Genomic DNA, 13,269 nt, shown 5'->3' with positions numbered 1-13,269 from the left:
TACACCCGCTGCCTGTGTGTGTGTCTGTACTTGGCTACACCTCTGTGGAACACACTCTGAATTATATTATTCTGAACGCGCCTCTATAAATTCTTAATCTTTTTTATTATTATTATTATTATTATTATTATTATATTGTATATCTCCGCTTTTAAAATGTTAATCCGCCGTAGAAAATCCGCTGCCTTGTATTTAGCGCTCACAGCGTTGGTCGATGATGGAAACGCACCATGCCATTGCACTGGAGGAATTTACCAAATCGCCATTTACCTCAAAGGCAGCCACTTATTTAACGGTAAAGCAAAATGCCTTGATTAAACCATACCCAAGGAGGGTGGAAAGGCGTGGAGCCTGTCCCTCATACATATTTTGAAGCCACGGGGAAAATTCTTCTTTAATCCACCCTCGAACACCTATTCAGCTTGCAAAAGCAGAGTCAGAGCCAGTCTAAGAGATGGGGTGCCTTTCCCTCCTGCTCTCGCTGTCCGTGCTAGCTGACCGCTCTGCGCTGCTACAGGATTTGGGGATTATTTGGGAGGAATCGTTTGCAACACAGCACCAGTCTTCGAGAGTAACTTGGAAAGTATGTATTGCGTTAGGTATCAGCCTCTGAATACCTCCTAGGTGACACAGTAATTATAGTTGCTTGATAATAAATCTCAAAAAATTTCGAAAAATCCTGTCCTTCAGCGCTTTTCAAATTATTCGTAGCCTGCGGGAAAACAAGAAAACAAAAGCAGGGTGTTCTAACGAATTCTGATGTGCGTGTGTGTGTCCACATGTTGACACATACGGATACACACATGCATTTATGATCCCACTAGTTTATGTGGGTGTTCGGCTTCTTTTTTCCCCTCCTAAACGGCTTCCTTCCTTCTGTCCTTTTCTCTTTTTTTTTTCTTTTTTTTTTTCCCTTTCATTCCTTTCATTAACATTAAAACACACATATGTATGTGTAAGCTCTTAAATACGCCTACATGTGTCTATTCCTAACAACGCCTTTATGCACATATCTATATATATACGGCATATATGAGGATCTCATTGTTATTTATATTTATATAAATACCTATAGAGAGCCTGTATGTCTGTATATGTGCATGTGCGCTGAAAATTGTGGAATACAGTTTTCGCGTTCAGATTTCTCACACCTGCTTCATTTTTCCACCGTGGTTAACAAAATTTATTACTCATCTCTCTCTCTCTCTTTTTTTTTTTTTTTTTTTTGAAAGGAAACAGATGATTCCTAACCTATACTTTACTGACGTAGGGGTTGTAAAAGAACAACAACAAAAAATAACAACCAGGAAATTGCAGCTCGCGCTCCCTGGCAATACCCAGGTATTGCTGGCGCCGACTGCCATTTCGGAAGTCAGGCTGGGGTCCCGATTAGCCGCGGAAAGTTGCCTGGAGGAGAAGGGCAGCCTCGGCTCCCCGAGTCTGGCAGGGGGGTGCTGCAAGGGGGAAAGCGATGCGACCTGTGGACCCGAGAAACCCAGTAAGACTGAGAAAAGAAATACACGTTGGTTTTGTGCTCTTAAGAACCGCTAATCCCACCGATTCGTTTATGTCCCAATAATGTTTCTCTTTTCCCAAACAAATATATTTCTCACGGGGTGTTTTATGAGCGCTGAGGGCAGAAAAAAAATCGGAACAAAGACAGTATTTCACCCCTTGGTTGGCAGGCAGCTGTTAAAGGTATTTACGGCTCTACTGCAGTGCGGCACTCAATGCTGCTGTAGCGCGATTGGAAAAAACAGGAAGTGAAAGGGAAAGATGAGGCACAATAAAGCTTGCAGCGGGGCTTTGGGGCCGGGCTGGGCGCGGAGGAAGGGTCCCTGCCAGAGACAAGAGGCAATAAAAGCCCATTCAGTGCCCGCGGGGGCTGCTCACAGCCCGGAACCTCCGCGGATGCGCCTGGGGGAGGGGGCGGCCGGGGAGGAGGACACGGTGGGATCTCCCCCACCCGTGCCCCTCCGGCCTCCCCTCGAGGAGCACCCTGCGAGGCCGTGGGGGCCGTGGGGACGGCCGTCCCGTCCCAGCCACCCCGCCGAGCGCCTTCAGGTGCGCCCCGAGGGGGCGGCCCCGACGCGCGGCGCCTCCGCGGTCCCTCGCGGAGCCCGGCGCGGCCGCAGCGGGACGGGGGCGGCCGGAGGCTCTCGGGCCGCTCGGGGCTGCGCCAAGCTCCGCGGAAGCCCCCGCTGTCGAGGCCCGGCCGTGGGGTGGGCTTGCGTTGCGTGTTAGGGACGCCCCGGCCCCGACGGCGCGGTCCAGGGTCACCTGCCCGCGGTGCCCGCCCTCGGGGCCGCCGGGCCTCGGCGCGGTGCTGCCGCCGGGGGCGCGGCAGGGCCCGGCGCCGCCACCAGCCATTTTGTCTCCCACGGCCTCTTCCAGGAGAAGGCGCTGTAGGACAAGCCTGGCCGCCTTCCCTGCCCGGGAGAGGGGCCCTCCGCCCCGCCGCCCCCCGCTGCCCGCCCCAGTCCCCGGCCCGCAGCCCCGGCCCACGCCCACGGGAGAGGCCCACCGGAGGGCCGGGGGCACCGCCGCTCTTTGGGGGCCTTCCCCCTGGAAGTCTCCCCTCTACCTCCAGCGACGCGGCCCTGCGCGCATCCTTGCGGCCCCTCCGCGCCCCCCGCGACGGGCAGCGAGCCGGGGCTCACGGCGAGCGCCCCGCCGCCCTCCCGGCCCCCAGAGCGGCTCCAATGTCAGGCAGCCACCGCATCCCCGATCGCCCCTTCGGCCTTTTCGGTGCCCGCTGTGCCCCCCGAGCCTGGACGGCGAGTCCCCCTTCCTGCCCCTCACCTGCAGCCCCCGGGGCTCGCCTTCCCCCGCCGTGCCCGGACGTGACCCCGGTGGCCCCCCGGCTGTGCCTGCCCGAGCCCGCCGCTCCCACGGCCCCCGGGCTCCCCTCCCTGCCCCTCGCTCCTCGCCCTCTTCCCCCGCGGCCCCGGGGAGCCGCCGCTGCTGCCCCCGTTTGATGTCGGGGCGCGGCTGCCGCCGCCCTGCCTGCTCCCGGGGCTCCGCTGCCGCCGGCTCTGCCCGCGGGGTGCTGAGGGCAAGTGGCCTTTGCATCCCCACATCCTGCTCGGCGAGGGTAGGGGCGTTGGGGTGACTGCAGGAAGGTCGGGGGTGCGATAAAAGCAGGCAGCGCTAATGGCGTCGGACGCTCTCAGGGCGCTCGGTTGGGCTTCAAAGGGAGAGCTGGAGCCTGTCATTTGGTCCTGGGGGTAGGATGCTGGTCGTGGCGGCTATCAGGTAGCATCAGGAGCGACGGCGCTTTACCCATGCGATTCAATTTCCCCAACCCTTTTATCGCAACAATTACCAGAGGTAAACCAATTATTATTGGGTTATTTCAGTCCACAGCTTATCCACCTCCAGATCATTAGCCCCGAAGATGAGAGCTGTCATAAAAGCCTAGAGAATGAACTGGCCAGAGCTTCAAAGTCAACTTTCACATCTGCATGTTAGAATAAGAAATGTGAAAATGCCCATAATTCCCTCTTCGAGATACCAGGGCTGGCATCATTCAGTTGCAGAAGCATTCATGTCGCCCCTAAGATCACAGGGAGCTCCATATCTCTCCTATCAACCCCTCTCCATCCCACAGCCCTTTCCCAGCCCCAGCCCCACATCTCCAGGACACTTTGGCCCCCGGCCATGTTCGGCCCGGGCCGCCACTGCCTCCCCGTTTCCCAGGCCCCGATGTCTCGGAGCCGGTGGCCAAACCCCGGCCTTTTCCTCCATTCCCTGCGTGCCCGGGATGCAGTCCCCACATTAGCGACTCAGGATGCAGCCCCCCGGGGGGCAGAACAGCTCCCACCCCAACCCCTTGCCGCCACCCAGAGCTCCTGGGCGAAGCTCCCCCGCGTCCCCCGGTCCCATAGGCCCTGGCCCGGCAGCAGCGGGCAGAGCAGGGCCGAGCCGTGCATCGGGGGGGGGGGGGGGGGTTGTGCCGGGTGGTGAAGCACGGACACAGAGCAAGGGGGGCAGCGGTAGGTAGAGCATCCCCGAGCCGTAACGAGGCAGCAGGGAGCCTCGGGACGCCTCCTGGTCTCTGGCAACAGGAGAATTGATCGGCTGTGACCCCAACAACATAAGGAGTAGGACGGGAGCTAAAGCTGCCCCTTTTGGGGAAATTCACGGGGATATGACCGGGGCTCGCCGCCGGCCCCGGCGGTGGGAAACGGCCGAGAGAGCGCAGACCAGGAGGGACGAGACTCCCGAGTCTGACAGGCAGCACCCAGCCGGGGACAACCGGGGCCAGCAGGGGCCAAGTGGGGCCAGCAGGGGCCACCCGGGGCCACCGCCCCGCAGGGAGCTGGAGCTGACGCGCTTTGGGGCGCTGAGCCCCGCGGCAGGGGAGCGGGCGCCGCTGGCCGCAGAAGTCCGCGGGCGGTCACCGTCGGGGCGGACAGGGCTCCCCGCCCTCTGGGGAGGGACAAGCCCCTCCTCGGAGGCACCAGCAGCTCCTGGCCACTGCGACTTCCTCGTCGCAGCCGTGATAGATGGGGAGCTGATGCCCGGGGTTCTTTATGCAAGGGCGACTGTGTGAGTGCCAGGGACATTTGACTTCCTGTGCTCAGGCTCCTTGAAATTCTCATTTGCTAACTCACACCCTGCTCCCTTCACACCAGAGCTGTTTTATTGTTTTATAACCCTCCTTAAACTTCCAGTCCTCAAAGATCTCATTGTGGCAGGCTTCACACTTTCTCTCTTCCCAAAGCCCAGTGCCCTCGCTGCTTGCAGCAGTTTGGTCGCTTGCAAACGTCCGTCGGGTGCCTGGCAAGCCCGCAGCCCTTGGCACCGCTCCCTCGAGCAAAGCGCAGGAGGTGGAAGAGTCAAAACCGTTTTCCAGGGGCTCCTGACCAAAAAGTCGTAAAGGTCCGGGGAAGACAGAGGAACCCCCCGGCACCCCGACCTAACTCCGCGCTTTGTCCCGTCGGTGTGCCTCCCTGTCCCCTAAGAGATGCGAAGGGATGCAGGGAAGGGCTTGAAGTGGTACCCACGGCGAAATGCGGCCGCTCCTCTCTCAAGAGCAATTTGGGAGCGCTCAGTCCCCTCTTGGCAGCTTTCCCTGCAAGATGCTCGTTAAAAAGGCCGGCATAACGCCACGGAGCTGACCTTCCGCCCATCCCCGCTACCCTGAACCAGTCCCGCTTTCCAGAGCAGATTCAGCGGACCTTTATTTAGCGAATAAAAGTTTAAAGCTGAAGGTTATTTATGGTTCCGCGGAGATAGGTCCTGAGTGGCTATTTAGAAGCACGTGATTCCAATAAACTTTGTTTTATGGCTTGAGAGTTGACAAGCCAAAATATAATTCCCACCATAAATTAGTTTAAGAGCATACAAGTGCAGATGCTTTCGTTCCTGGAAGCAGTAATCGGGGAAGTGTTAGCAGGGAGCCGTCTGCGGGAATGCGGCCGTGCAGGCACCCCCGCTCCCCGGTCCCCCCGGCCCCGGGGAGAGCGCGCAGTAAGTCCGCTACAGCCTTCCTTCGGCCCGGCGCGCTCCAGTCGCTCCGGTGTCTTTGTGCCTCTGGGAACTGGGCGAGCGAGCGAGGTCCAAACGCTGCTTCGCCCGGAAAGCCTTGCCCGAGCCTTGCGCTGGGCAAACGGACAGGTAGAGCTCGAGGGGCCGGGGCAGTGCTGGCATTAGCTGGCTGCGCCCTGGCTGAGGTTTCCGAGTGTGGTGAAGCATCTTATTCGAAACTAACCTGGGAAAAAAAAAAAAAGAAAGATTAAAAAAACAAACCAAAACAAAACCAAAAAAAAAAAAAAGAGAGAGAAAAGAAGGGGAACAGAACAGTAAGGTAATGCTCAGAGCCGAACGGCCGATATTGTTCCACTGCCCTCGCCGTGCTATCCAGAGTGCACAAAACTAAAAATATATTAAAAACCAAAAACTGTCTTGGGAATCTCTATCTAGTGAGCTGTTGATACCTAAGCTATTGCTCTGTGTGTAATACAACTCTCCAAGGTATGGTAGGAAAGCAATAGAAGAGGTGAAAAATCGCTTAGAGGAGAAAAAAAAAATCACAAAACAATATTGGCGTTTTACTTTTAAATATGCAATGCTTTTCAGGAGCATTAGACTGAATATGTGTTGTTTTCCTTAATGTGAGCTTTGAATGTATTTCTTAAAAGATGTGAAGGAAAGTTCAAGTCAAATTTGTCCTCCTGTAATGCAAACAAAGACGCACGTCTCGAGTTTACCGTTTGGATAATTGTGTGATCTTAAAGGGCTACTCTTATCTCAGAGAGTCCGAGATTTATTCCTATAAAAGTGTCGTTCTTTTTGTTCTTAGCTTGCATACAATGTTGTATTGCATATTGTGACATTTTCTGGGTGATGTTTTGGCGAAGGTGATCTGAATATTTCATTTGTAAGTGACTGAATTGCCACAGAACAAAAAAAAAAGGCCTTTGTTATTCTTGTTTTTTCCTTCAATGAAAGAGGGAGGTCTGACTTTTCATCCCTTTAGAAATTATGTGGTATAAAATCTAGACTATGAATATTAAAAGTGAAAGATCACACCCCAGGCGCAGGGAAAGCATGTATTCATAAAAACTGTCTGAATGCAACGTGGTCCTCATTCGGAAGGGGCTTCCACCCCATCACTCCGCTGCTCGTAGGATTTACCACCAGCTCCTCTCTGCCTTCATCTATCAAATGTGTTCTGTAACTGTTCTCAAGCAATATCACCCGTATGTGGAATACAACAGTAACAAACGTTTTTATTGCAACAGGTTCGGCAACATGGAAGGACACCCACGGTAAGTAGCCTCTTATTTCTTGCAGAATTGGAGTTGGTTGGAAATGCTGTTTCTTCCCCTCGGACCGGAACAATTAAACGCGAGGTATCCCCGCTGAACGTTGCCGCAAGCAATCGAACAGAGAGGGCTGCGTCAGCGTGGGAAGGCTTTGGGGAAGGCTTTGGGGAAGGCTTTGGGAAGGCTTGGGGAAGGCTTTTGGGGAGTCATCGTGCGCCACGGCGTCCCAGTCAGCCCCGGCTGGGGACAGGGCGTGGGGACAGGGGCTGGTGGCGCTGCGTCGGGGCCGCACAGGTGTCAACCCTTGGCCACCAGCAGTGTCGCCGTCCCCGCGGTGGCACCGCATAGCGCCTCCCCGGCGGGTCCCCAGGCAAAGCCGGGCCCCGGAGCCCAGCGCCCGCTCCCCCTCCGTTTCTCCTCGGCTCCTTCGGCCTCGGTCGCAGCGCGGCCGGGGGGTACCGGCCGGCGGTGGCGGTGGCCTTTCGTGCGCGGGGTGGCGATGCCGGAGGGCAGGGCAGGAGGGGAGAGGAGCGGAGCGGAGCGGAGCGGGGCGAGCGCTCCCCTCCGCGCCTGGGGCGGCTCCGCGGGCGGGCAGCGTGCTGCAGGGTGGGCGGGGGGGGGTCTGGCTGCGTGAGGGGCTCGGGCTTCGGGCTGAGGCTGCCCTCAGAGAGGAAAAGCAAGGCTGCGGTGTCTGGGGATTCAGTACGTGCACGTCGCCCTCCCCGCTCCTGCAGATCGCGCTCTGACTGGGAGCGTGCACAGGAGCGGAGCCGCGTTTGGTCGCGTTTCTCCCTGTTTCCTCTCCCTGCTCGCGATAAATAATCTCTTTCACTACTTCGGGCCGGGCGTCTCGTTCTCGTTTTGCCTTGCGTTGCGATATGGGGTTTGGAGCCATTTAAATACGAAATAAACAATAGCCTCGAGCGCTGCATTTTTAATTTTGTTCCGTAGGTAACTTTCCTCCTCCCATAGCTAGCCCTGCGCTACGTAGATGCCCTTGGCGTTTTATTCCCGGGCTGGCCCTAAATGTATGGATTACTTGTTTTCTGCCAACCTACATTTAGCATACTGATTATGAACAGGCATACAAAAAGCCTGATAGATCAAAAGCATTTTGTATAGGCAGTTGAACAGGAGGTGAATATATAACGCTTTTGTTCATCAATAACTCTTTGGCTTTGACCTGTCTGAGCAAGTCGTGCAATAAGGTGAAACGCAGGTCACAGCGTCTAACAAATATGAAAATGTGTGGTATTAGGCAGAGCAGGGACTTGCCGCCTCCCCACCCCAGCGCTGCCCCCCGGGTAGCCCTCGGAGGGCTTGTCCGCTCCGGGGGCGCTGCCCCGAGAGCGAGCTGGCTTTGGGGGGCGGGTGCTGCCCGGCCCGCTCGGCAGGGCGGGGGATGCCCCCCGGAGGGGGCACCCCCTCCCTTCAGGGAAAGGAGGGGAAACCGGGAAGAGCCGCTAAAATTGCTGGGAGGAGATTGAAACGATCGGGGGGGCGAGGGGGGAGGAATTAGGGACACGAAGTCGTTTCGAGTTGCACTTGCTGTGGAGATGATCCCACGGCAGTCGTAAGAAAGCAGAAGTTTAAAAATAGCATCCCCCAGATCGGGCAGCTGGGAGCTGCAGCCAGGCAAACAAACCGGTGCAGATCGCTCGGACAAACGTAACACCCCCAAATGTGCCCTCTGCAGCGGCTGGATGTATCACACCCGCACCATTATTTGTCCTTATGTTGCACGTTTGAAATAGTCGAAGGAGAAGAGGTTGACCGCAGGACAGCAGCGAGGAGCTGGGTCAGACACAATTCATGAACTTTTGTACTCCTGTGTGCTGCTGTCGACAAAGTAAAAATAATGAAACTTGGTGATATGTTTGTAAATGATTTCGGCTGACCTCTCGCCCTGCCCTTCACCATAAACGCTACGGCGGGGAGAACCTGGGAGGGTGCGAGGCTGCGGCTCACACGCAGCCGCGGGATAATAGCTAGACCGGCATAATGGGACGAAGGTAAATTTGGAAATTCTCTGCTTCCCGAGAACAGCTCCCTCCAGCCTCTAATCTCGTCTTTTTCACAAATCGCTGTTTCTGTTGTCGTCTGTTTTACTTCTGTTTCGATTTTTTTTAATTCTATTTTTTTTTGGGGGGGGGGGAGTTCTAATTAGGGAGAATCTGTTCAGATTCGTATTAGACTAAATAGATAAACACCTATTTTCTGTGTGATTTTAACTGTTATTATTCTAAATAGCGCAATTCGACTGGTAGCGTCCGTTTTCTGTAGCAAGGACGTAAACGGCAAGCATTTAAAGTGCTCAGCAGGTCCTTCTGAGAATTTGTTAGTCGAAATTCGTCGCTATAAATTGGTGCAGAGTCATAAAGCTCTATTTCATCAATAATAGCAACCGTGAATCTTTCCTGAAATGCCACCTTCCTGCAAACCCGTATTTCAGATCTCAATTCCAACAGAATAGTTTGCATTCCTCAGAAGACAGTAAGGAATAAGAGAATGGCAATGACCTGCTATATGGTAGATGAAAACAGAATGTTATTACGTTGTCTATATATACCCTGTAGAACCGAATTTGTGTGATATTCATATAGTCACAGATTCGATTCTAGGGGAATATATGGTCGATGCAAAAACTTCACCTTTCTGCAAATGGTTAGAAGTTTAGATACTGACGGAATCAAAAGACGTGTGCGTGTTGAACACGGAGAAATTCTAAAAGTTTTGCTGCCTCTCTCCTATTTACCAGATTTCAGAACGTCTCTTAAAATTTCACTTGTCGTTCAATCGTAACTCTCCCTGGCAGACTGTGAAGTTAAACAGTTAATCTCACAAGATGTACAAAATGCCTGAAAAAAAACAGTCTACCAATCAGTGAATGAATCTTTAAAAAGATACTGATAACATTAGCTAGACGCGCTAGACGTTAGAGAGTTAGCAAAATTTTCCTGTCAAGTGTCCATATCTCACCAAAATATTTACGACACCAGCAAAAGCAGCACTCGACTCACTGGAATGTATTTCCTTGTGCTCCAGGAATGATACTGGTGAATGAAGACTGAATTTATCTCGTTAAACCTGTGATATTTTTAACCTAATTAAATGCCATCTCCAGTCCATTTGACTGAACTTTGGTGTCTAAAAATGGACAGTTTCTTGTTATCTGTACCATTTCATATGTACATACGCCCAGACTTTTGTATAAGCGTGTGCGAGCCTGTGTGCGTGCACACGTATGCACACGTATATATCGAGGCTTGCACAGTGAATGAGAAGTTACTGATTGCCTAATTTTATTCAGCAGAACTAAATTCTGGTAACTTTTGGATGACCTCTGCAAGACAAAGACAGGACAGATCTATTGTACATCATATTACCCTCTTCTTTGATGCCTTTTCTTTTCTTGCCTTCTTATCAGTTTCCTCCCTTTAATCGCCCTGCAGCTCCTCGCTCTGCATTTCTTTCGATATTTTATTTTAAGGCACGTAACAAACCCTGGTGGAAATTCTGGCTGGTAAATCAGACGAGAGGGCAGCGGAGGTTAGGAAAGTCAGCCCAGACAAAAGGCTGCCTGTACCTGGGGGTCAGGGAGGCGGCGGCCGCTTGATGAATATTCCTAAAACTCCGGTATCTGATTTGGAGGGTGAAACCTGCCGGAGAGGGGTCACTTGCTTAAACGTATATTATTTAGTTAAATTCGTGGAAATTATGAGCTGCACACAAATCCGGTGATCAGCTCCCTGCCTCCCCATTGGCCGGGCCAGTCACATGCACGCCTAACTTTATTCAGTTGACAGCAAGTAGGAGGGCTCTATGGAAGGAGAAAAAAAGACAACACGAGAAAAATTAGTATTTTCTACCTTCAGAAATTAATGGCCATGAGTTCGTATATGGTGAACTCTAAGTATGTGGATCCCAAATTTCCTCCTTGCGAGGAATATTTGCAGAACAGCTACCTAGCCGAGCAGGGGGCCGAGTATTACAGTGCCTCGCAGGGCTCCGATTTCCAGCATCAGGGGCTCTACCCACGGTCAAACTACAGCGAACAGCCCTTTAGCTGTAGCAATGCCCAAGGCTCCGCCGTGCAGCCGCGGGGTCATGGACAGGAGCAATCCGGCCCACCGAGCCACTTCCCCGGTCAAGCAGAGCATTGTCCACCGCCTCCAATGTCCAACTCACGAGCCTGCGGCCAGCAGCCAGCCCTCAAAGCCCCAAACGGGTCAGCAGTTAAGCAGCCAGCAGTAGTTTATCCCTGGATGAAGAAAGTCCATGTTAACTCGGGTAAGGATCCTCTTCTTACTTTGCTCTTCTCCCCCGCTCCCGATTGTCCTCAGAGATGCTTTGGTCGAGTCCTTGCGAGACTCGTGGACGAGGGTTTGAAGCCGAGGTAGCCAATTACACTCGTCATAAATTTTTATTGCCGAGGAAATAGGCCTGTGGCCGTGTGGGGCTTTGCCGAGCAGGAGAAAACTCGGCTGCAGGAGCCGGGCAGAGACTCGCAGCCCACCTAGCTTGGGGCCGTGGCGCCCGCGCTGCGCACGGGGGAGAGCAGCACGTCCATTGTGAGCTCCTGGGCTGGAGCCAGCCCGGCCACATGCTCGCAGCTCGTGAGGTTTTGTTTTGTAAAAGTCGAACCGGAAAGTCAAGATTAGCTTTGTAAAGTTCTCCGTATTTTTTTCCCAGTGAACCCCAATTACAGCGGAGGGGAACCTAAGCGCTCCCGAACAGCTTACACCAGACAGCAAGTCCTAGAACTGGAAAAAGAATTTCATTTTAACAGGTACCTGACCAGGCGCCGCCGTATCGAGATAGCCCACACTTTGTGTCTCTCTGAGCGCCAGATCAAGATCTGGTTTCAGAACAGAAGAATGAAGTGGAAAAAAGACCACAAACTGCCCAACACTAAGGGCAGGTCTTCCTCCTCTGGTTCAAACCCACATTTACAGACTGTTCCCAAGGACCATCAGACTGACTTGACAACTTTATAGAAGAGGTGAAATTTTCCATTTCATCCTTCGATTCTGACCAGTACTGTACATAACTGACACTATCCAAGCAGAACCTGCATGTAGCAGCTAAGGACTCGAGAAACTGTCATCTTTCTTTAAGGTACTGTTGTACAAAGGAGACAAAATGACGCTACTTTGGACTTTATTTTATTTGCCTCTGCTAGCACAAACTTAAAAAAAATAAGGAAAAAAAAGCATCATGCAGGCAGTGGGAATTGGAAAAATATTAAACGAGACCTTCTGTCCATAAAAAGTAATAAATCATTGAAAATGAAACTGTCCTGTGTTTCAGTTTTGAATTTGAAAGTGAAGGCTTGATGCTTTATTTTGGGATTTTTGCTTTTAATTGTCTTTTGATCCCATGCAATTTCGGGATGATGCATTTGGGCAAGTTGAGGACAGGAAATTTATAGCATAGTCTTTCATTTGAGCATAAAGACTAGTATTTGTGAACTTTTTGTGCTGCTTTACCTTTCTTGGTGTAATGAAAATACTTGCTCATTTCCATAACGTCTCAGAAGATGTGCATAGGAGTTAAGTGAAAACGGGTTATTTTATGCTCTGCTAGTGTTAGCGTATTTATTTATTTGTTACGTAGAAGAGTGACGATAAAAAGAAAAGAAAAAGAGTCAAACCAAAAATGGGAAAGGCGAGCTGAAATGCAGGATTTCTCCTTCCCAGTCTCATGAACACATACATAATGTTTACTTGTCTTGAATGTACACAACTTTCTTGTCCCATTTTTTCGAATTTCCTTCTCTGTGACTAGGAAAAGCGTCCCTGCTCCTTACCGTGTCCCCTCCAGGGCTAACAGGCTAGAAATCCGTTTCCAAAGCCTGCTCTGCTCAGCGCTGTCCTTTAAACCAGCGGTACCTCATTTAAAAACGAAAAATAAACTAAAAAGAAAACCCCGGAGTGAAAAATCAATGCGATTGCTGGGATTGTCCGAGCCATTCGAAGCTCAAAGCTAAACGCGTTCTTTCTGTCCAATTTTAAATTTATTTGCTGCCCAACAGAGGAACAAGCTGTGTGGGTTGTGTCTTTGTTTTGGGGGGGTTATTTTGGTCTGTTTTTTTGTGTGTTTGGTTGTTTAGTTGGTTTGTTTGTTTGGGGGCTTTTTTTTTTTTTTTTTTTCCAAGAATAGTGATTGTTTTTAAGCAAACTACGACGCATGAGTGAAATGATTGGAAACCTCAGCAAGTTAAACCGTGGGTAAGGTTTGCATGGGAGCAGAGCTGGTCTGATACCCCAGTATTTGTCTACGGCTGCTGCTTGCATCGTGCCAAAGTTGTAGTGCATTGAGCCTCCATTGTAACTACCAAACCCAGCCAAACCAGCTCCTTCAGCCACCTACACCACCGCTCCGGCGATTTTAAAGCTCAGCCCTTATCTTCTCTGCCCTCAGGGCAGCCTGGGAGAGGGACCATATAATAGACATTTTAACTAGATGATTCCATTATTAAAGGGAAAAGGGAAAA

The 13,269-nt window shown here is 52.1% G+C and overlaps 1 protein-coding gene across 1 annotated transcript; it reads left to right on the top strand.

Annotated features, from left to right (window-relative positions):
- The first annotated feature begins 10,645 nt into the window (after positions 1-10,645).
- Positions 10,646-11,858, top strand: HOXD4 (homeobox D4). The gene is made up of 2 exons (XM_035567363.2): positions 10,646-11,063; positions 11,466-11,858. The coding sequence occupies exons 1-2, from the start codon at positions 10,655-10,657 to the stop codon at positions 11,768-11,770; spliced, it is 714 nt and encodes a 237-aa protein (XP_035423256.1). The 5' UTR covers positions 10,646-10,654; the 3' UTR covers positions 11,771-11,858.
- Positions 11,859-13,269: the final 1,411 nt, after the last annotated feature.

Source organism: Cygnus atratus, chromosome 6 (genome assembly GCF_013377495.2).
Source record: "Cygnus atratus isolate AKBS03 ecotype Queensland, Australia chromosome 6, CAtr_DNAZoo_HiC_assembly, whole genome shotgun sequence".
NCBI lineage: Eukaryota > Metazoa > Chordata > Aves > Anseriformes > Anatidae > Cygnus > Cygnus atratus.
The sequence above is the reverse complement of the archived record's forward strand: the minus strand, read 5'-3'. Positions and strand labels throughout refer to the sequence as shown.